This window comes from Patagioenas fasciata, chromosome 8, assembly GCF_037038585.1.
Source record: "Patagioenas fasciata isolate bPatFas1 chromosome 8, bPatFas1.hap1, whole genome shotgun sequence".
Taxonomy (NCBI): Eukaryota; Metazoa; Chordata; class Aves; order Columbiformes; family Columbidae; genus Patagioenas; species Patagioenas fasciata.
In genome coordinates, this window is record NC_092527.1 from 17,904,700 (window position 1) to 17,928,632 (window position 23,933).

The 23,933-nt window shown below is 40.7% G+C and overlaps 2 protein-coding genes across 12 annotated transcripts in view; one reads left to right on the forward strand and one right to left on the reverse strand.

Moving 5' to 3' along the window:
• Nucleotides 1-4,189, reverse strand: part of SHLD2 (shieldin complex subunit 2) — a 35,115-nt gene extending 30,926 nt beyond the window's left edge. For 5 of the 11 annotated variants that reach the window (XM_065843051.2, XM_071811772.1, XM_065843061.2 and 2 more), the window contains exon 1: nt 4,088-4,189. The gene's annotated coding sequence lies outside the window, so the exon portion shown is untranslated. The other 6 variants (XM_065843052.2, XM_071811770.1, XM_065843054.2 and 3 more) reach the window with 5 other exon arrangements.
• Nucleotides 4,190-4,308: 119 nt separating this feature from the next.
• GLUD1 (glutamate dehydrogenase 1) overlaps nt 4,309-23,933 on the forward strand; it is a 29,253-nt gene continuing 9,628 nt past the window's right edge. The window contains exons 1-6 of the mRNA XM_065843070.2: nt 4,309-4,892; nt 16,642-16,722; nt 17,565-17,620; nt 18,510-18,573; nt 20,232-20,326; nt 23,611-23,790. Coding sequence (XP_065699142.1) covers nt 4,463-4,892; nt 16,642-16,722; nt 17,565-17,620; nt 18,510-18,573; nt 20,232-20,326; nt 23,611-23,790 — 906 coding nt within the window. The 5' untranslated portion in view covers nt 4,309-4,462. The remainder of the gene's footprint in view (nt 4,893-16,641; nt 16,723-17,564; nt 17,621-18,509; nt 18,574-20,231; nt 20,327-23,610; nt 23,791-23,933) is intronic.

Consider the following 23,933-nt stretch of genomic DNA (forward strand, 5'->3'; position numbering starts at 1 on the left):
TTCTTGCCTAGAAACAGCCATCTCTACTTTCATAATTAATAATCTTATAATTACACATCAAGTTTTACTTTAAAGCACTGTGAAGGTGGAAAATATAGTCCATAAAACCTGAGAATATCTCAAGTTAAAAATCTGCACAGGACTTCAACCAAGAGGAATATGAATAGGACTACAGCTAGTATTCCTGACAAATTCACATCCTCCCATTCTCCCAGTAACTATTATTCAGCCATCCACAGATCTGTTAACACAGAGGCTGACCAGTTTTTCTTCAGCAACAGTTTGGGGCAATATATAATTATTTAGTTACACTACCATGGTCTACATAAAGCAATATGGCACAACACTTAAGCCCAAGAAAAATAAGTTGTTGTTGTGTTGTTTTGGTTTTTTTTTTACAACTTGTGGTGAAATGAGGAAGGGAAACATAATTGCTCATATAGGCAATTCAAAGGGGAACAAGAACTTGCTTCGATTTGTATAATATTCTAAATTATCCCAGTGGGTTAGAACCTCTCTTTTACAGCTTGCCGCATTATTTCCAGAATCACTAGGAAAAAAATTGTCTTTGTATGTATGTGTTAACCAATACTTGGAACTTTATCTCAACCAATTCTTTAAGCAAATGTTAAGAACTGTCAAAAACTTCACCTAATATGTCTGACAGCTTAAACCAAAGCTTGCTTGAACAACTGTAATTTGATTTGCAGAGTACTTAAAAATCCATTTGTTTTCATTTCCCAGAAGAAAATTTGTTTACCACAGAAGGCATTAGTTCTCTGCCTACCATACAGATCAGCTTTCCTCCTGAGCATGCTGTCTAATTGGCGTTCAGACTCTGAAGCCTCTGAACTGGAAGCAATCCCAGGGTTACCTTGGGCTCCAAGGGGCTTAGCCAGGCAAGGGGCAGAGTTAATCAGAGCCTTTTGAGGACCCCTCACTTCCAGCTTCTCTCCTCTCACCTGCTCTGGTGAGCTGGTAAGTAGACTGGGATGCAAACTGGGGACAGCTATCCTGGCTTCTGAGAGAATCCAGTACCAGTATATCCTAGGAACATTTTAGCCAAGTTGACAGACATTGACAGAAAACATTAAGCTGGACCTAACCGAGCTTTTAGTTTTAATAAAAATATATTTTCCGTTTATGATGCCACTATAAATGATGCTAGACATAGAAAAAAGATTATCCTAGTCACCTGCACATTCTCAAATAGCTCACAGTTCAAATAAAATCATGGATGAAAGCAGAACATACTGAATTCCTGTCTTAGATCACTACTTTCAATAAGATGTTAAAACTTGACACATAATAAATTGGACTCCATTTGCTATTAAATTGATAATTCATACCTTAAAATTGTGGATTGCTTCAGGAAGGCACAATACAATGGTTATTATTGTTTTGAATATAATAAAAAACAGTTTGTTAAAACCATAAAGATGTTTTAGAAGCAGTTTAGGAAATGAAATCAACTTGTGTCCTTCACCTGCACTTCAGATTTTAAATAAAATCTTGTACCAGTCTATCATCTATACACAATTTAATATGACTCTGTTGCAGAGTCCATGAATCATACAGACAGTTCCTATCACACAGGTATTAGGTTCCCTCTATGTACCTCTCTCTCTTCAGATGCAGGTCTAAGAAGACCAACATTCATTATGGAACTAACAAAGTTAGTGAAACCGATCGTGAAGAAAAAAGTTACCTTTGAACCCATCCCAGAGATTCTTTTTTACTGATGGTACTCAAATATCAATCTTCTGATGGCACCTCATGTTATACAACAAGAAAAAAGATACAGTTAATCTTTTGTTATTGCAATTATCACTTTGGTACCTCCTAGAACTAATTCTAAAGCATGTCAATTTTAATTTCCTCTGACAAATATAAGAATATTGCAATGGGGTAGGTATATCACTCCTGCTCTTATTCTTCCTGAATACCCTCAGGCAGCATTGTTAGTCTTGTTTCCACAAGGGATTCAAAGCAAAGAAAAATATGGTAGGGATCTGCTGAGGGTGGTAAAGTACCTGTAAACATTATTTCCTCCATAAAGACATGTGAACAGAAATCCCTAGTTATCTTTTCATTTACAATATTTAAAGACTAAGAAATTTAACATATTAGTTTAGTTATTCTTACCATTTAGCACACAGCTTGTTGAGTATTTTGCTGAAATCCAGTCCTGTTTAGAAAAGAGTACAACTATGGTGCTGCCATTATTCAAAAACATAGTTGTGTGACTGAACCCATGGAGAGATCCACTTTGTTCTCACACTGTCATGTTCCACACTCAGTCTCAAATACATTCACAAATGTGTATTGCAAACATAGCCTGATACTGCAAGAAGCTGATAAGTGAGTGAAGTTCATAAATTAGAGATGCCACAGCTGAAGGCAGGACAGGATCTATGCATATTAGCCTTTTTATTTTCATCTAAGTCTACACACCTGAGCAAACTGGTTGATCGTATTTTTCACTCAACTTTTGTGTCTATGAAATAGTATTCTAAATAACCTATGGAACCAGATGAAAATCATTAGCTGATAAATATTAACTGCCAAAATACCTTTCACTTACTTCTTTCCTACACGTTTACAAAATTTAAGAACTTGTACAAAAGTTGAGCTTTAGCTAATGAGAACCTGGAGATAATGGAAATCGAATAATAGTTCAAAGCTAATACATCGCTGAGAGCACTGCAATACTGTGAACTGAAAATGAACACCACAATAGAAGTAGTCTATGAACCACCTACAGCACAGACAGTAAATCAGTAAGGTTGTTTCTGAAGACCCGTGAGAACACCCAAATAACAAACTGGCCTAAGAACAAGCTTCTTTCTTTTGTTTTTCTAGTACTATCAAGGGCCTTTGTTCTCTAGACTATCGTTATAAACCATCCTCATTACAGATAAGAGGCAACCATTCTCTTTTTAGTGGACCTTACTACAACTCAACCTTAGGATAAAGAAACAACATGAAATGAAGACAGAATTTGAATACCAGTTGCCTGAAAAGTTTATGTGTACTGAAAGAGCCTCTGACTAAGCTTCCTGCTGACAAATACACAGGAAAGCTACACTACTTTCCCACAAGCTTCACAGCACAGCCCTTGGATGCCTATAGTGGTGAGAGAGATTCCCATTGAAATAAAGCAACTTCGTGGTTACACCTACCCTAAGGGCTTTGGTCTTCCACATGCCTAAACAAACAAACCAACAAAACCATAGCCACAACACCATAAAACACAACCCTCCCTCACAGTATTTTCCAATTAGCTGCCCAATCTTACAGAAAGTGAACAAATAACTTATTTCTTCTAAAATGAACCCAGTAAAAATCCTGAGACACACCATCTCCTACACTTTGAAAGCAGTTCTTACAGCTTAAAGCTACATTCTTAGTGATGTATTCAAAAGTCTGAGCTATGTAAAAAACAACTCTCTACAATGGACCAAGACCCAGTAAAAGGCAACATGCTACTAACATAACACCTGAGTAGACAAAGCAGCCACATTAGCAGTTTGACTTGAAGCCTTTGTCCTTTCTTGACAGCGCAGTCACTTAAAGACAGGTGGATAAGCTGGGGTTTCATAAGAGGCTCCCATCAAAACAAGGGCTTACACAAACCACACTTTCCCTGAAAGATTCCATACACTGCTCTGTATGGAAAGGCCCGCACTTGTACTCGCGCTGCGAGAAGACCACGTGTTTTGCACGGCAAGGGCAGCACGTGCCAGCCAGGCCTGTCACCCAGCGCACCGCAGTGTCCCCGCGGGGAGCAGGGCCGGAGAGAAGGCCCTGGAAGGCGGCCAGAGGGTCACGTTCACGTGAAGGCTACTGGCCCCGGGTTCCTCACCAACAACAGCGCTTTCCCAGCACACATTAGGGGAGTAGAGCACCGGTTGAAACGCACCTCACCCGCGAGAGATAGTGAGGCCCCACAGCGGCCGTTAACGGTCACCTGGCGGGAGAGGCGGCCCGCGAGCGCGCAGGGACCCGCAGCTACGCAGGAGAAAAGGGAAGCGAAAGGGGCAGCGAGGCGCACCCGCCGCCACACGCGCTGCTGCCGCCGACCTACCGCGGACTGTGCGAGCGCGGCCATGCGCGGTGTATGTGGGGAGAAGCCGGGGACATGCCCCACGCGCAGCGCGCATGCTCGCCACACCCCCCGCGTCCCGCCCATAGCGAGACTCCCGCGCGCCGCGCCCCCTGCCCTCCGCGAATCCCGCCGGGGGCGGGGCGGAGAGCGAGCTGCGCACGCGCAGTCGGCAGGCGCGGCGTGTTCCTGCCCCGCCAGTGCCGGTTCTGCCCCCCTTCCCCGCCCCCACACCGAGGCCGTTTAAAGGCGGCGGCGGCGGCGCACCGGGCCCCGGGTGGCAGCGGTGCCGCACCGGGATCCACCACCTCCCCTGTACGGTCTGCGCGCGTAGTGGAAGCGCCGGTGGCCGCCACCATGTACCGCTACTTGGGGGAGCTGCTGGCGTCCCGCCTGGCCGCCGGCTCGGTGCTGGCGGGCGCGGAGCCGGGCGGGCCGGCAGCGGCAGCCGGCGGGGCGGTGGCGGCAGCGTGGGGCAGGGACCGGTGCCCGCGGCGGCATTACTGCGAGGCGGCGACGAAGGAGGACGACCCCAACTTCTTCAAGATGGTGGAGGGGTTCTTCGACCGCGGCGCCAGCATCGTGGAGGACAAGCTGGTGGAGGGGCTGCGCACCCGCGAGAGCATGGAGGACCGGCGCCACCGCGTCCGCGGCATTCTCCGCATCATCAAGCCCTGCAACCATGTGCTCAGCGTCTCTTTCCCCATCAAGCGCGACAACGGCGAGTGGGAGGTGATCGAGGGCTACCGGGCGCAGCACAGCCAGCACCGCACCCCCTGCAAAGGAGGTGAGACCCGCCGCTCCCCACACGCCCTCTCCCCGGTGCCCGGGCCCGCGGGGAGCTGTGCGGCCGGGTCCGCAGCGCCGCGGCCCTGCCTTTCCCCTGCCCACCGGTCGCTCTCCCGCCGCGGGGCGGGCGCTTCCCGCGGCCGCTCCCTGAGGTGACGCGGGACGACGCTTGGGTCTCCGCTACCCGCCCGGCCATCGACCGTTAACAGCCGTTGCGGTGGGGACAGGCAGCAGCCTCCTGTCTGCTTTCCGACGGGAGGGCGGGATCAGAGGCAGATCGGTTCCTGTGCCGCCCCTCGGCGGCCTGTGGCCCGGGCTCCCACGCGTGACCGCCTGGTTAGCCGAGGTGCGAGGTGTCGGGGCGGCTGGTCGCACAGCCCTCGCCGCAGACACCGCTGGCTGGGTGTCGGCAAGGTGAAGGGTGCGATGACAGCTGGAGTGATTGCTCTGTGTGACTCAAGCTTTGGAAGTGTTCATTGGAAAATGTGTGGAAACTCCATGCTTGGAGTGTCTGCTCCTAAGCTGGGAGCTGGGGAAGCTGTCCCTTTATATGCTGCCTGCGGCATTCACAAAATGGGAATGTTCACCCACAAAACATCAGTAGAGAAACATAACAGATGCTCCCAGTTATTGGCTGGGTATGCAGGAAGAGCCAAAAGTGTTTTTTCTGGGGAAAGCTGGCATCATAGGTGAGTCCGACAGCCTGGCTGTGCAAAGGGACCAGGAGGATGTATCCCACAGCTGAGCTCATGTGGGATCAGCTCTGATCTCAGAGGAATCCAACTCCCTTGTAGTCCAGGATAGATGGTATTTCCTTGAAAAACAAATGCAAATGTCCTTCAGCATAACTTATTCAGAAGCTCTGATCTTTGAGGACAGTTAAGCATTGGAGACCATTTCAGGACTGTCTCAAACCAGAGCTGCTGTAATCTATAAATATATTACTTTTTCTTCAGTTTAGACAAACTTTGTGGTAAATAATGGTGGTTGTATAAGCAAGGTTTTCTCTGTTATTTCATATCAACTAAGACCTCTGACTTCTAGAATAGAGAGAGTCTGAAGGGTGTTCTTAGGTAAATGCATTCTTGATAATCAGTTCAGCTGGTGTGTGTATATATGACATGGGGATTTTTCTCTTTGCAGAACAAATAATCTGTCCTGTTACTGTGGTTCCTAATGTTTCAAAAGCAACCATGTAGTGAGCATCCTGTGACATGTTTACTTGTTACCCACAAGAGGATAACTCAAAATAAATTCTGATGATTATTTGGAACAAGAGTAACCAGTATCAGACTTAGTTGTAGCTGAAGTTGGCTATGGCTGAAGCTTACTCTTTGTGGAGCTACTGTTTCTCTGCTGTAATTTCTTTGAAAATGCTGATGCTTATTACAATTCTGTTTTGTCACTGCTTAGGTTAAATTACTTTTTGCTGCTACTTACAAGAAGTCCTCTTCTGTACAACCTGTTACTCTTAAGACCCCTGCTTGCGTAACAAAATACAGTTCAGTGGTATATGAAGTAACAAGATAGTATTTAACATATGATAACTTCTAGTATTTCACATTACTATTGCTCAGAATTGAAAGAACTATAGTTTTCACAACAAAGCATTATAAAATTCTCTGTACATGAACAAAACCCACCAACTGGGTGATTGGATACTTTCTGTTCTTATACCTACATTTCTAAATCCTCAACAGAATTTATTGATTTTTAGTAGCATTTTTTGAGCCTGTCTGCACTGAAACTGCAGCAAACACTGCAACATTTATGGAAAGTTACAAATAAATTTCAGGACAGTTGGAAATGACAGCTAAAGAAAATACTAGGTCTCAGTTTGTCCTTTTCTTTCTGTGCTGCTTCCTGGCCCCTGTGGGTTTAGGGAAGGAATTGCAAATGATATTTCCTTTCCACTCTTTCAGGATAGTAATCATAAATGGATTTCACCTTCTAATGCTCTCTAGGAATTTGTTCACTATCAGATGACAGATCTGGCTTTGTAGTAAATTTAAGTGGGACATGTGATGAGTGTAGATCAAGTGCTTGGAACCTGCTATAAAAAAACATGGGAGGAAGTAAAACATTTCTACTTAACCTGCAGAGAAAAGGGGCAGTAAAGGTATTTCTGCTGTTATGGTACATGGGATCCACTGGAAATGCACCAACAATGTGAACTTTTGTCTAAAAGTGGTTTTTAAACTGGAAACCTAGTAGATGCCACAGGGAAAAAATAGCAAAGCCCAGTGAAATACAACTGAGACTCTGTAGTAGTAGTATGATATGGGAAAACTTGCTGCAGTGAGTTTCTCTGATACAAGTTATTCACACCAGCAAGAAACAACAAGGGGCATAAGGCTACCTTTTAAAAGGAGGGATGAGATGACATCTGGAAGGCTTGCAGAGCAATAGAAGGAACCCAGCTTCTACATATTTGCAGATGCAGAATTGCGAACTCTAACTTTGCACTTACTGAAAAGTAAAGTTTGATAAAATCAGGTCCCCATACCATTTTTTTAAAGATCCATATTTTGCACTAAGAAAGAGATAGCTTTTAGTTACCGTTAAGTAGTTGCTAGCAAGTAGGGATGCTTTGTCATCTGTCATTCTTTTAAGGAGCATTGTACTTTATATGCTCATCTCTTGTATTTCTTGATGTTTACATGTTACATCAATTGAAATCAAATTTGGCCTTACATCTCTAAGTACATTTGCAGAAAAAGTACATAGCATGCGCATTTATTACTAATACGCTTGGAGAATAAGATGCTGTTTAGACAATGTGAAGTACTGTTCTGTATGCAGATTAGACAAATTATCAAAGTGCACTTTAAGGTTCAAATACGGGATGCAGGAAAACAAATGTTTTACGTCTTTTAAAGGTTGTCTTCCCTTAATTTTGTTCATTTCTTTTAATATATCCATACTAGAATACTTCATCAGTGATTGTATGTTATTCCTGTACACTGTTTTTCTTTACAAGGTCACTTACAAATTTAACCATGAACTAGTGAAGAGTTTATACTGTAAATCAAATTAAAGCATCTTGATTTAAATGCTCTAAACCTGGAGACAGCTCAATTACTTGAGAAAACAGACTAAATAAACATTTTAATTATCTGCACTTTAGCAGTACCTTCTGTTTCTACTAAATGTTTTTAGCTTAACATTATAGCAGTTAGATTATGTTCCTTCTGTTACAAACATGATCTTCAATTTCTTCGCCTCCTCATTCTCTTCTAGGGTGAAACCTCAACCACTGCTTAGTACTGTGGCTCAAATCTGGAAGGTGCCAAATTTAATGCCAGGTTGATCTTTATGAAGCAAGTGTGCCTGCAGATGATACCTATTAGCGGAAATGCAGCAGCTCCTTGGCTGCTAGTCCTTCTGTACCTCCTCTGATGTCTTCTCTGTTGCCTGCAAGTAGAAATAGCAGAATGAATGTGAGAAGAGACCTGATTTGACAATAAGGCTTCTGACTGGATAGATGACTGTGGCCTGAAACAGAAATGGAATGGAAGACCCGCATGGGTTGGGCTGCATGAGGGCAAATTTAAGATCAGTCTTACCTTTTTTGCATAGGCAAACTTATACATCTCAGTGGGAAACTGGGCTGCCGTGTTTCAGTTCAAGTATGATGCTCTTAATACCCTAATCCTGGCAACCTAAACCACAGTTAATCAAAGTAGGAAGTTACTTAGTCCTTATCCTACTCTTCTCCCAAAATGTGTAGGAACACAAGTCAACTCGATTGTGTCAGACGCAGTTGTCACTAGATGGTAGTGCAGGTGATTCTTCGTTGAGTCAAGAGAAGAGCTTTTCAGGAAAACTGGCACTAGGTAGTGAAACATGCTTGCTTTTCAGTTTATAGCTTGTGGGTTTTTTGCACCTCATTGAGAGAACTCAGAAATAACATCCTGTGGTGCTTACCTTTTTAGTTGGTGTAGAAATGAATCTTTAATTCTACTTCAGGGGTTGCAAAGCTTTGCAACTCAAGAAGGCTTTTTCTTTTGGTGTGCTTCTGTGCTTTAGGAATCTTTACAAACTGGTCATTTAGGTGGTAGGCTTCACAGTATGTCTAGCACACAAGTCTGGATTTTAAAGACTAACTTCTCTGCAATGTAGCTGTTTGCTGGAAAGAAAAATTATTTGGAAGCCTCTTCACCCTATTGAGAACATGGAGATAAGCAGTTCTGTTGTGTGTTGGAACTCAAGTTGCTCACAATCCAAACTTAGTATTTATATGACTGGACTGATGCTGGGTGGTAGCTGAAGTAAGGCTGGGGTCAGATCAGTCTTCCCTGTGCTTGTGCGGTGACGTGCGTGCTGGTGGCCAGCGCTGACAGGAAACCACAGCTGCTCTTGTTCACTGCACCGGCAGCTGCCAAAAGAACTAAAACCAAACAGGGTACAGGAAATGAGATGGCTGAGTACAGATGACTTTGTTGAAAAGTACTCTGGTTGTTCCAACATAATAAATCTTTGTAAATAGTTTTATCAGGTTCTATGAAAGGTATGCAACTGGTTAAGCTGCTTTTTATGTGGTTGATGACGGCTGTTTTCATTAATAAGTTGGTTTCAGAGAACATGAGTGAAAATAACCAGTGTGCAAATATAAATAAGCTCAATGAGTTCCTACCTGTTTAGTAGTATGGAAATGACTCAGTGTTTGTTAGGCAGCAGGGATAAAGTTAAGTGGTTTTGAAACTTTATAAAGCCTTTTTTTGTTAACTGACTGTCCAACAGGTCATACGTTTGTCATATGTTACTTCAAAATTCGCTATCTGTATATAAAGACAGATGATTCTTCATTTGCTCAGTTGACTTGGAGGTGAATGAATCTGATTTCCTGCATGGTGCTGCTTTAGCTGGTTAGTGGAAGGAACTATTCTGTGTTACAGAACTTTTCTGTCTCTGGTTTTGGCTGCTTTTCTTCTGCCTATCAGGATTTATCCTCCTGACATGACTTAGGAGGTCACATTAAAGAGCTTCTTACTGCCAATGGTGACATTCATTCATGCTATCCTTGCTGCTGTTTTCCAGGTGCAGAGGTCTAAGGCCGATGATTATCTCAGTGCCCAGTCACCAAATAGCCTCTGTTGTACACATTCCTTTGTCTAAATCACTATACGTACATCGTGATAGTAACCTGACTTGCAAGAGGAGAAGCTTTACATGCAAGAGTTTGGCCAGTACAACCCCATGTGTTGTCTTGGCTACTGTGACATTGTTTATTTCCCTTTGTAAGAGGGGGAAGTAAGAAGTAGTGCTGTATGGTATCTTCACGTCAGCAGAGCTCTCTTGATCCTGAGATTGCATTGTTGGCTTTGCTTTTTTAAGTCATGCGTGGATGAAAGTTCTGAGGTTGTGTCTTTGACCCAGGGGTCCTAGAGAGTAAGAAATGGAATGTACCCAAGGGACAATGGACCTCTAACATAGACCATCTGTAACCTGAAATAAACCATGGAAACTGATCTAACTTCAAAGGAACAGGCGAGTTTTACCAAAAAAAAAAAGGTAATTAGCTTGTGATAACAACACTTGCAATGTTACAGCTAAAGCTTACATGAGCGCTTTATTTTTATAGGTTTCTGTTTTCTTGTGGAGCATACCTAACTTTACAATTTGTACAACAGTGGATATGTATTTAAATTGCAAATTGAAAAAACAGGACAAAGAATGAGTGTCCTGTGCTTTTGTTGTCCTCTAATAAGCTAGTTGTGATTCTCAGTGAACCATATATGTTTCATGTTTTTACCTCTGATATTCTTGCAGGAGGCTGTGCCTTGCTCTTCTGGCTATGAATCTTTTCAGTCTCAGCTTTTTCATGTAATCAGCTCATATTGTTTGTGCAGTAGCCAGCTTTGTCCTTGATCTTAAATAGTTGTTTTCTCTTGCTGCTGTTGGCTCCTTGTCTATTTATAGAGATACCATACCTCTCTCAGCATCGGGCTTTCTGGATAAACATGTGTTGGAGGGAGTGAGGAGGGGAATCTCTTGCAGGATAGCCTCCCTCCTGTTCTCTGGGTTGTCCTAGCAGGTATTCTTTGCATGAATTGCAACAGCTCCATTTCATCAGGAAATAAACTCATAGGCAAAGCAAGGAATTTGCCTGCTTTGTGTCAGCAGTATGGTGGCTTATTGTTTTGTGGCTCCTGTGGCATTTGGACTAGTCAGGGCCAACATGTGTGTTATTTCCACCCTCTGGACGCGCCCATGTGTGTGGTATTAATATCTGCATGGCAGTATAGTTACTGCATCTCTGTACCAGTCCTTGTTACTACACTGTTGAGTGCAGTTTAGGGAACAACCTACTCCTTTAGGTAGGGGTGAGGTAGTTCTATAGGTGAGACTCTACTTCATAGCCGTATTCTAAGTGCATGAATTCAGGGTAATATGTACATGCTTGGTGGTATACTAAATTTGCCATGTTTACATTTAAAACACAAGATCTTACTAATGCACCACGCTTTTTTTTAATAGAGAATATTCTTAGCTTCTCTCTTCATGGAATGAAATGAACATTTATGTGTATGTGTTTTAAGTATGTTTCAAGTATACGTACAGCTTATTAAAAGTATACAAGAAGTGGTTTGCTGAAGTATTCTGCCTGGTTAAGTACCTCACTGGTCACTGAACAGATACTTCTGGTTAAATCAGAATGGTGGGATGTGTCCGTAGGGGATTCTCTTTCCTGCCCCAGGTTATAGCTGGCTAATGCTGTGTGGAAAGAGATTAAAATATTTATCTCCTCTCTTGGCTGTTAGTGAATTGAATTTAGGAATGTTCATGTTTTCCAGCACTGAATTACTCATCTTGCTTTGTTAGATTTGTCTGGCATTTCTTCATCTTCAATAATGACAAATTTATCATTTTGCTGTTTACCACACTTTCCAAATAGTTAAACAAGGATAAACAGTTTCCTTAATAGGGAAGGCTGGATTGTTTTTCTGCATTTAGGAAAATGTACTCATCCTGAAAGAGCCTAAGGATTGCTTGGAATATTGGTTCCTACTGTGTTAGGTGTCAATGATGATGTAGAGTTTGGTAGTAGTAGCAGTCTCACCTGCTTACTTCCCAAATCTCATCAAAAGGAAAATGTTATACATAAATCCAGAGTTAAAACATGAAGGAACTAAAGCATTACAGTAAATGCTGAAGCTGATTTATGTGTTTTGTTTGGGGATTTTGCCGAATAGTTTGAACAAGGCAAGCATCTTTACTGGAGCTCCTTTAGACTCTGGGTGTAATGTCAGCCTCTGGACAAGCTCAGGAAAGCTGTTAACCCATGAAGCCACTGCAGAATCCAGTGTTGCTGACTGGGAGATTATTATGGCTGTAGTCAGTCTAAAAAGTTGCCAATGAGATAATAAAATCTGTTTTGCTGAGTGTTATATGGATATTGTAGGGTAAGTTGCTGCCCTGAAACACTTGTTCTGTTGAGCAGGTGTTTTGCAAATAGAGGTGAGTAGAACAAATGCACCATCGTAATAAGAACTGTTATCTGTAAAGGACCCAAATTAGTTTTAAAGGTCAAAAGATGATCATAACTAGAAGAAAACAGTGTAGTCAAAGCAGGACAGAAGCCTCTGTCAGATATTAATAATTCAGACTGAGACACAAATCTGTTCCAGGTTCTGGGGAACTTGAGAGACTTGCTAAGATTTGCAAGGTACTTAGTGCAGGAGGGGTAGTTTACCAAATGTTTTGCTCTGAAGTGTTACTATGGCAACTGTGTAGTTTTGAGACTTGCCTTTGAATACTTTACACTCATCAGTAGTGAGAATATATGTAGATACTGTCATGTTAGATTACTGCACTAGAAAATCAGGAAATAATTAACTTTCCTACATGTAGATTTTTAGGCATACTAGAAAGGCAGGAATCGTCCTTGAAAAGCTGGTGGTTCTGTACACTGTGTTTTCTGAGGAAGCATAATAAACACACTGAACATCATAGAACGTATTGCAATTTGTACAATGTAAAATCTAGTAGGATGTATAGAAAATTGTCTTTGAACTGCCCATTAGTGCACTCCTTAGTAAAAAATTGCTGATTAAAACGGTAACTGACAGCTGTTGTTGCAGAATCCATTATACAGTCTTATGGCTAATTACAACTTCGACATTTATTTAAAAAATGCTGTGGTTCGAGTGCTTTGTTACCTCCATTTGGAAAAGTGAACCTTAATCCGTAACATCTGTCTAAGAAGCGAAGTTTAAATCATGAGCAAATTTTACTTTGGCCAAAACAATTATTGGGCTCAGTGCAAGAGGGTGAAGTATAATATCTCCAAAATACAGATAATAAAAAGGAAGTTTTAAAAAGTGTAGGCACTGCAGTGTGATGATAAAGCCTTCTCTTTATAGTGGCCAGTAATGCAACAACATTAAAATGAAAACATTTCCTCTTCTAGAAGATCTTGCGCATAGGAAAACAAAGTCTCTCTCAGCATACTGTTTAACTTCTTGGGGTGTGGCAAGGAAAGAGAATTCTCAACTAGAACAAGAATTTGTATGGTTTCCAGTGAAAAGTATTTTCCATAGCAGTGAGTCACACTGTAACTTGAGGCTTTCTTCAGACTCTTTTTGTAGCTAGTTTGCTGTAAAAGTCACAAGTTTCCAGAGACTTAATGTGTGGGATTTGCCAGGGTTTAAAAAAATTATGATCTTGCTGTGTAGCTGTGGCTTTCATTTGCTTCTGTATTAAGAATCTAAAAAAAAAAAAAACAAAAAACAAAAAAACCACAAACCCAGTATTTTATCTGTGTATACAGTCCATTTTTAGACGCAGGCTATTTAATGCATAGTAACACTGCCAAAGGAGCCATAAAAATGCATGGCAATACTCTCCTCCTGCCAAATTCGGAAGCTGTCAAACTAAATTTCACTGACATCCAAACAGAATAGAGATTAAGTCTTTTATCTTTGTGCATCCCCTCGCAACTGAAATGTACAGCATTCTCAGATGCCTGCTTCTCATCAGCCCTGACCACTGAGCACAAAGAACTTCCCTGTCCAGAGACAGGCCCCCTGGAGAGTCATTACAGTTCCTGGAAAATGGTAACTGGCCAAATTGTGTAAAGGAATGAAATGTTAGCACAACTTAAATGCTGTCCACTCATGCCACAGGAGGGAAAAAATCATCACACGTGTCAGGGAACCAGGAATGCACACCTTGACCTATGCCTGACACTGTAATGAACATTTTTAGCAGGTTAACTGGAACAAAACAGACAGTGAAGTCAGCACAACTCTCATAATTGACTGTCTCCCACTTAATAAGACAAAGCCAGGAGACAAACCATTTTAAGTAAAGCTGCTTAAAAGGCTAGAAAAGAAGCCAAATCAAAACCATGAAGTTGTCCAGAAAAGGACAGTTTCAGCCTCAAGTCTAGAAGTTTTTCTTCTACGTACATGGGTGACAAATAGGCAGCTCAGCTGAAAAGCTTTTAGTACTTTGTTAGTCTTGGAGCTTTTTCCCTAGTTCCCTTGGTATGAAAGTTTAATATTTATTACAGTAAAGTTTATTCTAACCCTTGACTGTCATACAAGGAAACTGAAGAGGTAACTGTTTTGCATGTGTTTGAGCTTTCTAGTTAAACTGCTGCTTGTTCACGTTTTCAGATCCCATCTTCCATATGATGTGCAGAAGAGGCTGCTCTCTCTTTTTGTATTTTGCTTCTCTGTTAAAACCCTATGAAATCACTATCCCTAAATATTTAGCTCACCGCTGCTTTCCATATAACAATAAACATTTTGTGTGCCTTCAGGACTACAGTTATAGCAAATTTCCTTTGTGTGTGCAACTTGAAATTTGAATAAATATATGGGTTGAGTAAATATACAATGACCTAGTCCAGCTGGGGGTGGAGGGGCAGAGTCCATTTTAGCCCAGCATAGATCAGGGCTTCAGACTCGTCTGGCTTGAGCAATGCTCAAATGAGACGTGTCCCCAGAGTACCTGTTTGACCAAGAGGGAACAGTGTCCCCAGGCAGGACAGTCAGTGCGATAGGTGGTGTTTGTTCTTTCTCCAGGCTGGGTTGAGGATAACCACTCCTCTGAAAGATCAGAATAAGAAGAATTTAAAAAGCATGTATTATACCATGTAACTTTGACTGGTCTGTTGGTCTGTGGTAGATTCTACTTACATTTGAAATATTACTTCCTGTGAGAAGGCTCTTGAAAGCCCAGACATTAACACTGTACAGCTACCTAGGTCAGAAACGAGTTTGCTTTTGGAGACCACCCTTCCCCCATATACACACTAAATTGAAATTCTGTTCTTGAGAGGCATGGTGCTTTCTTTTACTGATTGAACTCGCATGAGAAAGCAGCACTTGGCCCTCAGCTTTATTTGAGCAGCACTCAGTTCCTTTGAAACTGGGATTGTTTCCAGAACATTCAGGAATGGCTTTCATAGCAGCACAGTGCTTCAGTTTGGATAATGGATGCTGGCCTTTTCTCACTTCTGAGGACCTGAATATGGTCTTCTCACTACATAATAGGAAATTTGTGGTGCCTTGTCCTAGCATCTAAAGGACACTCTGTGCCTGCTAGAAACCAGTGTGCAACTTGGCACAAGGATTTGAGGAGTAGAGGTGGGGATACTAAGTCCGTCATGGATTTGTTATGTGCTTAGTGATGTAGGAGAAGCTTAGATAGAAGCTAACAAATAGCTGTAGTTTTGTTTTTTTTTTTTTTGTTTTTTTTTTTTTTAATGTGGCCACGTAACTTTGGGCACTGTGATCTTACACATCATGTTTAGGCTTCTGTAGTTCTGTATATGTGCCTTGTCAGTTTGGTTAAATGTTTTCTACTCTGCGACTGCCTCCAGAATACATGGATTTTAACTTTGAGTTCAATCACTTTATTGGACAGCTACAACTCATTTTTAGAAGACTGGTAAGAGTGAGGCAAGTGACAGATCTTCCTACCTTTGTGTAATCATTTTCCATTGAGTTTTGAACTGCCTCAATGACTGGGATCACCTGTTTTGCATCCGAGGAGCTATTGGACCACAACAATTTGAATTTGCAGCTGGACTGTGTCAGCACACCCTGGCAGTTCTGCTAAATGACTCAGAGCAGGGAATGCAGGTGTGGGCTGACTTCCACATGGGTGTGGGATGGTGGCCTGGTCATACAAGCTTACTGGGGTAGAGTTACTCCATCAAAATGCTTTGAACAAATTTAAATTAGCAGAGTGGCTTGATACTTTCTGTTACGTGGCTGTGCCTAGCAGCCAGAGCTCTGAAGCTGCGTATGGTTTTGTTGAACCACAGGCAATGTATTGCAAGGCTCATAGCTTAATAGGAGCTTGCGTTACTCTAGCAAAGAAATCCTGATTATAACCTGATAGGTTAGGTTCACAAAGTTCATATTGTATATACAAGTCCAAAACCAAGATCTTATGGGATGCTGATGAGCTGTATCAGCCTCCTGAAAACTGAGTTAGTTACCTGTCAGCTTGGCTCATCTTCCTCCCAAGGAATATTCACTTTTGTTCCAAGGTTGGGTGCTGCTGTTAAACTACTTGACAGAGAATTGTTGAAGTCTTGAATTTCTACTAAGTAGAAGACAGATATTTAAGTAGGAGATTGGGGATTGTTCTTTAAGCCTTAATGCAAACAACTTGATAAATTACATATTTGCATGTTATAGATAGCTAGTCTAGAATTAACCTTCCCAGTTTATAAATACCTCTGAAGTTGTTCAGTTAATTCCTTTTTTCTCATTTGTCTGTTTCAGGTATTCGGTATAGTTTGGATGTTAGTGTGGATGAAGTGAAAGCCTTAGCATCTCTAATGACATACAAATGTGCTGTGGTTGGTAAGTGATAATTTTTCAAGCAAGGATTCAATGTTTAATTTCAATCAGTACTGATACAATCTACAGAAAAACATCTAAAGGATTAAATTAAGTTTTAGACATGAATCTCTGACTAAAATCTTAGCAAGATGGGAAGAAATATATAGTGACCAAAATAATAATATGTATTCCCCTCTGTTGTTACTGTAGATACTTGAATAAAGTTACATTTTCATTTGAAAAGTCCAAATTCTGCTAGTTACTGCCTCCTGTAAAAGTACTGGTCTTTAACTCAAATCAAAGTATAACAAACCTGGATTAGGAGGGGACTAATTTTAGGAGAAACAAATGGAGGCTGTGAGGGATTCAGGCAGAGGAGCTGTGGAGAGAGAAGGATAAATTCCTTTATGTGGGTCCTAAAGACATGTAACTCATACACAGCTGCTTAATTGTTGGGGAGTTTAGAGAGAATCTGCACATTATGTGTAAGAAAACAAAATACTTCTTAATGTATATAGCAGCACTTTACTTAAGACTTCTAAAGTAAAATTTTTGAGCTAAACCAGTAAAATATAAACTGTAAAACTTACTGTTTCTACAAATGCCAAGTTCAAGAGCTTGAAGCATAGAAAATTTAAATCATGATCTTCTGAGTTTCAGAGACCATTTTCAAGCCGCCCTTGAAGATTTCCCATTTCTATAGGAGCACCTAGATGAAATTATAGCTTATGCTTGTGAAGCCCTAAATGTGGCAAAACCAAATTCACTGCTAAAATCAAAGATATAATTCCTCACACATATTACTGATGTGTTCTGCCTTTATTGTTGAAAAAGTAAAATGGTTTTCCTTTGCATTCTTGTAGATGTGCCATTTGGTGGGGCAAAGGCTGGTGTCAAGATCAATCCCAAGAACTACACAGTAAGCTTAATCATAGATGAAAATTTGGTTACCTGAAGTACTGAAGCCAGCCAGTTAAAAAAGCTCTTCTAAGGCCATTATAGACCACTTAAAACTTCCTGCCACTTCTGCCTCTGTAAAGGCAGAATTTAGCTTTTGCATGCAATAGATAGGAAGAGAATTTTTAAAAGCTGTGTCTTTCGGAGGTGCAATACTTCAATTATTTATTACTTTTATTCTTAAAGTCAGAAGACTACAAATAATTTGGAACCTGAATTTTTTTAAAGTTGAAACTGTTTACTAAAGGCTTAAATTACATTACTTTTCTAAAAGAAATTAACCTTTTTGTTTATTTTGACAACTAGTTTTATGGTCCATTAACCTTTGTATGCAATGTTCCAGTGTGAATGATAACTAAGGTGACTTATAAAAAGTTTACTGCAGGCTTGCCTTCTTGCCCTAATTAAAATACCTTGTACAGAAGGGCACACTATAATACATAACATGTATTCTAAGCTTAAATTGCTTATATGGATTTGTGTGAAGTTGTGCTACTGTGCTTATTACACAGTAGAACAACTATTGACTATTGCTGCTGCTGGTGATAAATCGCTCATGTAGGATATCAGATTTGTTTGCTGTAAACCTCTGCCACAAGTACAGGTGGTTCTTCCTGTGCCACGCTCGTAACTTCTTGTGAAACAGAATGTACAGAAAGAACACTGAATATTTTCTTGTGCTGCCTGAGTACCAAGGGTCTGTTAGGGTGTGGCATATAAATTATATAAATAAATTAGTCATCCTTTCTTTTAAAAGAAAAGGGCGTCTCTTTCTCTTTGGACAAAAGTTTTAGCAAATACTCATAAGCACTAATGATTTCTTGTGATATTTATTGCATTTTTTTCTATAGGACAATGAATTAGAAAAGATCACAAGAAGGTTTACCATGGAGCTGGCAAAAAAGGGCTTTATTGGTATGTTGTGCTATTGTACTATTAAAATTCAGGAATCTGATTTAATGTGCATTGGCAGCCACTAGATGGTATCCTTAAATAACCATATTTTTGAGAGCTGTAAGTAATTTGGGCAAGAACTTTCAGCAGAGAGGCACAAAGAATGGAGTTGTTGCATCTTAATGCATTTTAAAAGGAACTGTGTCTTAACTTTTTTCTGCTATGAAAAGCCACAAAAGCTGAGCTCACAGGATCCAGAGTGAATCACATTTCTCTTGGAGGTAGATTAAAAAATTGTGACTAAGTTTGTTGCAATTTTTAACCTCAGTACCAAGTTCTTCACTGTTACTGTTTCCTGTAGTCTCAGTTGAGGCTCTTGGCAGATATCTGAGGAAACAGAGGAAGGAAACAGAGGATCCACCCCAGAAAAAGTTGATGGCTTCAGCCATGGCAAGCACAGGCTGCATGAGCAGCGTAGGCAAGCAGCACAGGTGCCTGTTGAAACAGAACCACAGCCTCTGTAACATTAGTAGGTGTTCCAGTCAGACAGTCAGCCCTGAGTTGTTCTGATCACTTGCTGTCTGGAGTTGCTTTCTGGGAGTCTCCTCTGCAGAAAGCTGAATGTTATTAGCTCATCTCGTAATTAAGTGGAGAGTATTTACTTGGAGAAGGTTTTTATTCAACTGAATAATAAGGCCTGTAGCTAGTTAAAGGCTTGTCACGTACTCCTGATGTCTAACAGCCCCTGGGAATATATATCCATTTATCTGCAATTTCTTGCTCTTCAGCCAGAGTGTTTGTCATCTGCTCTTTCAGCCAGAGTGTTTCTCATCTAAATTAAGCTTCTGTGTAAACACAGTTATTGATGTTACATGTGACTAAGGGAATACTATTCACTATGCCAGCTATAGTGATTGTTAGTTCAGTGACAATTTAAACAGCTTGATTAAATTTGTCTTTCTTTTTGGCCCTATAGTTGGTGCTACGCAGCTTTCATAAACCTTTTAAAAATACTTAGGGGGAAAAAATAAACAACTAGTAGAGACAGAGTTGCATTTAAAATCTTGCTGAGCAAGTCCCTCTGATCCTAAATAGATTGGGCAAATGCTATTTTTAGTTATCTAGAAAAAACAGACAGAATTTACTTTTATTACAACAGATGTGTGAAAGTTCTTTCAAAAGTTTATTTTGTCAAGAAAGATGAAATGTCTTTCTTGAAGTGAAGGGTAAGAACAAATGCATGTGCTACAGTGCAATGACTAGGAACAGCCTATTGTGAATTTTTAAACTCACCCAGGAACAAAAAGGAAATTCTAATGCAAAAGAAAAAAAAGCCACCCATGAAGGTATATGTAAATCATACCTAAATAGTGCGCTTCCTGCTACAGCAATGATCATTAAAAAAAAACTTTTGATACATTGACTTTTTATTGACAAACTGACCTTCATTTTACTGAATGGCTTGTGTGAAAGGTTGGAGGTTTTGACAGTATCATACAAATGCATGATATGGCATCTAAAACAGAATTGAATCCAGAAGAATCTGTTGATTGCATAATAAACTGGGGATTAAACAGGGAAACAGTTCTTCTCTGTCAAGCCCTGCACACAGGGGAATAATGGTTGAAGATAACTATTAATGTTCGATCCTTAAAAGCTGTTTTCACTGTTGTCATCAGGACCTGGTGTTGATGTGCCTGCTCCTGATATGAGCACAGGGGAGAGGGAGATGTCCTGGATTGCCGACACCTATGCCAGTACCATAGGACACTATGTAAGTTTTGGGCAGAGACTTTGAAGTAGAAAAGCTTTTTTGGTTTTGACTGTACCAAAACATGACTGTTGACCAAACACTTTTGTTTTATACTTTTGCCAGACTGGACAAAAGAAAAATGTATTGTGGACAACTTATTTCTTAAGGCTTTACTGTCCCTGCTACCCAGGCTTTCTAGCTTCTCTTTCAGACATTGTTTCTGCTAGTCCAGCATGTCATACTTTGCTAAGGAGTCTTGCTGTACCTTCGTATTAGTGTGTTGATATGCTGGACACATTTGCCTATTCAGCTCCTTTTGAATAGAAAAGACATTTCCTTTCAGTTTCTCCAGTCCCTTCCAACAGCTCCTGAGAAACAGAGCAGGGTGTACGCCCCCGTAATGAACCATCAGAGCCACCCAACACGCATTTCTTTCTGGTGTGTCTGTTCAAGATGTGCCTGGCTTTCTTGATAAAGTCTCTTGACAGAATGCTTGTCTTGTGCTTGTCTGATGCCTTCAATAGGAGGATGGGAGGGCACAGGTTATTCTAGATCTGACATACAGTCTGAAGTATCTTTATGGGGGTAAAGAAAAAAAAAGAATGGTCGAGGAATAGGCTGTGGCATGGTGATTAGTCACGTTAAATCACTTTTACACAGAGCTGTCTGTTAGGTGGGGGTAAGAGTGTAAAACATTACTTGTTTATTGTTATTCACATATGTAAATGTCAATATTTTATCTAAAACTTCAAACCTGATAAAAAGCCAAACTTATGACTCCCAAAAGACTTCAACATGCAGAGTGGCAACTTGCTCCCCAGTCACAACAGTTTACTTGATTCTGCTGAGTTGCTAGTTTGTATATGGAAGAGAGAACAGTAGCTGTAGTGGAACTTAGGAGCTATTGTGGAGAATGACCAGGTATAGAGAAGGAAAGTGGAAACTCTGACAAGGCTGCAAAAAGTGGAATAATGTATCAAAAAATGGTTTGTAGAGGAAGATGCTTCAGATAACTATCTGGTTGAGACACCAGGAGCAAAAATAAAGGTGATTAAGGAACTACCAGGTATATAAAAGGGACCATGGGGGAAGGAGGGAAGGGAGCTAGGAGGAGAAAATGACCATTGAGCAAAACTGAAACCATAGTTTGGAAAACAGATGGAAGCTGTGCAAGGGACAACATGCAACTGAGTGGAAAGATAACGCTTGGGTGAGATCTACAGACCTGATGAGTCAGTGTGGTTACACACAGATGTGTTCAGGGAGCTTGAAGTGGAAAGGAAAGCTGAACAGCAGATACAAACAGATGGGGCAAGTCTGCTCAAAACCTGACACGCAGAGCCAGGAAACTGGACAAACAAGGAGAATATTATTGCAGTGTGGGAAGGAGTTAAGAAACAAGCAAAAGTTCAGTGTCTGAACTTTGCCAGCTAGGTTCACAGACTGTTATTACTAATATAGGAGCCTTTAATGCTAGCTAGAAGCCATTTTACAAGCTTCTTGAAAGCTGTAGACTTTATATTTTTCCCAAGATGTGTTAAACATCTTTTGATTGACTTAAAAGCAGAGATTTTAACACTTTGACGTCAACTGTGGTGACTTCAAGAAGACCGAGACCTGCCCTCACCTCATGCTCTGTTTTCTTGCCAAACCACGCAAGTCTTTAATAACTACTGTGTTAACTGTTCCAGAAAATCCATCTTAAGTTTCTGGATCACTGAATTATCTATGGCTGAAGTTTTTTATTAAATTCATCCTTTTCATTCTTCTGTACTTCCTCACACATCCAACTGACTTCTGACACATGTGAAGGGACTTGAATAAATACATTCTCATGTATGATGGGAGGGTGTATTTCTTTATTAGTAAAACCTGTTTCCTTTGTGAATGCATGAAGACTAAAATGTAGTTTCAATCTCAAACACAGTGAAAATCTAAAAATACATCAGAATTCAGGGCCAAGTTTTTCCTGGCCAAACAGCACGCTTCTTGTGCATAGTCGATGTGCCAGCAGAGGGAGCACACGACTGAATGAGAGCAACGCAGCTACATTTTGGGAAACTGACTTGGGAATTTTGTGGCAAGCCGAGCATCACTTTTATTGTTTTTAAAGAGAGGTTATCTTTGGCTTTACGTTGTTACTCACTATAATTTTCAAATAATAAATCGTTTTTGTTTCCATTGTGGCTCTAGTCATCTCCTTCCATTCTGCCTCTGCTCACTTTTGGCTGCTCCTTTCCTTCCTCTTGTCAAGCATCCTGCACTCATACCACAGGCATGCAAATGCATTTGGCACAAAGTGATGGAGGGGATGGAGCCTCCCAGTGAATGTGTGGTTGATGGAACAGAAACCCATCCGGCTGCTGGCAGACTCTTTTCAGTGGCTCCCCTTTCAGCCCTACTCTTTCACTTGTGTTGGATGCCAAGCCACTGTGTGACTGTGCTCCCAGGGTGTGGGAACCAGGGGTGGCAGAAGAGGGATGCCCAAACAGCGTCTCATTCAGAATGTGTTTTTTTCAAGTTATTAATTTCAATTTGAAAAATTAACTCTGGTTTTAAATAGTCTATTTTAGCTAGCTGTCTAACATATGGAAAATTTAATTTTATTACCACTAAACAAATGATAGAGGCTACATTGTATATATTGCTTTTCTGAATAAAGTAGTAAATCCTTGCCTAACTTTTCCCATATGACCTTCGTACTGTAGACTTTCCTCTGAGATGAAACATCACTGTATTCTGACAACAGGGAGGTGTTTAGGCCTGTATTGTTGTTTCTAAATAACCGAATTTGGTATAAAAGAACATTGAACACTGTTTAAAGATAATTAAACAGCTTTAGCTGTGAACAGTCCAAGGATATGTCTGGGCCCTTTAAAAGATAAAAATGTCAAGAATAATGATGGAAATTATGGCTGTAATAGGAGCTAATTTTGAGAAACACACCTCAAAGCTTTTTCATTCATCAAAGGCCTGGTCTTTGCTAACAGTGCAACAGAGATGTCACCATATTTAATTAGCCACAGACCAAAGTTCACATATACACTTAAATGCAACAAAAAATTTACAGAGCTTGTCTAATAATGTATTAGAAAACTTTTCCATCATCTACTGGAGTAGTTCTGAGAAACTGTTCACACAAGCTCAGGAGGGAAATCATCTTTACAAACTGTATGCATATAAAATGTATAATGTTCTAATTTTCATGATTCCTTGTTTCCCTTATCTCTAAAGTGTACAAAACTTCTTACTACAGCTGTTCTTTGATTAATTCCATAGCTCACATGTCCTTTACTATTTTACAGGATATTAATGCACATGCATGTGTAACTGGTAAACCCATCAGCCAGGGTGGGATCCACGGGCGTATATCTGCAACTGGTCGTGGTCTCTTCCATGGAATTGAAAATTTCATCAATGAAGCATCGTATATGAGTATATTAGGAATGACTCCTGGATTTGGGGATAAAACATTTGCTGTTCAGGTAACTTTTTTCTTTCAACTGCAGGGAAAAAGCAGTAAACTTGCAGTAGAGCTACTTTTAAAAAGGGTTGTAGCAATAAATCCTGTTAGGGTTTTACGACTTCCAAGTTAACCTTTACTCTCAAACTTTAGGAGTACTTTTCA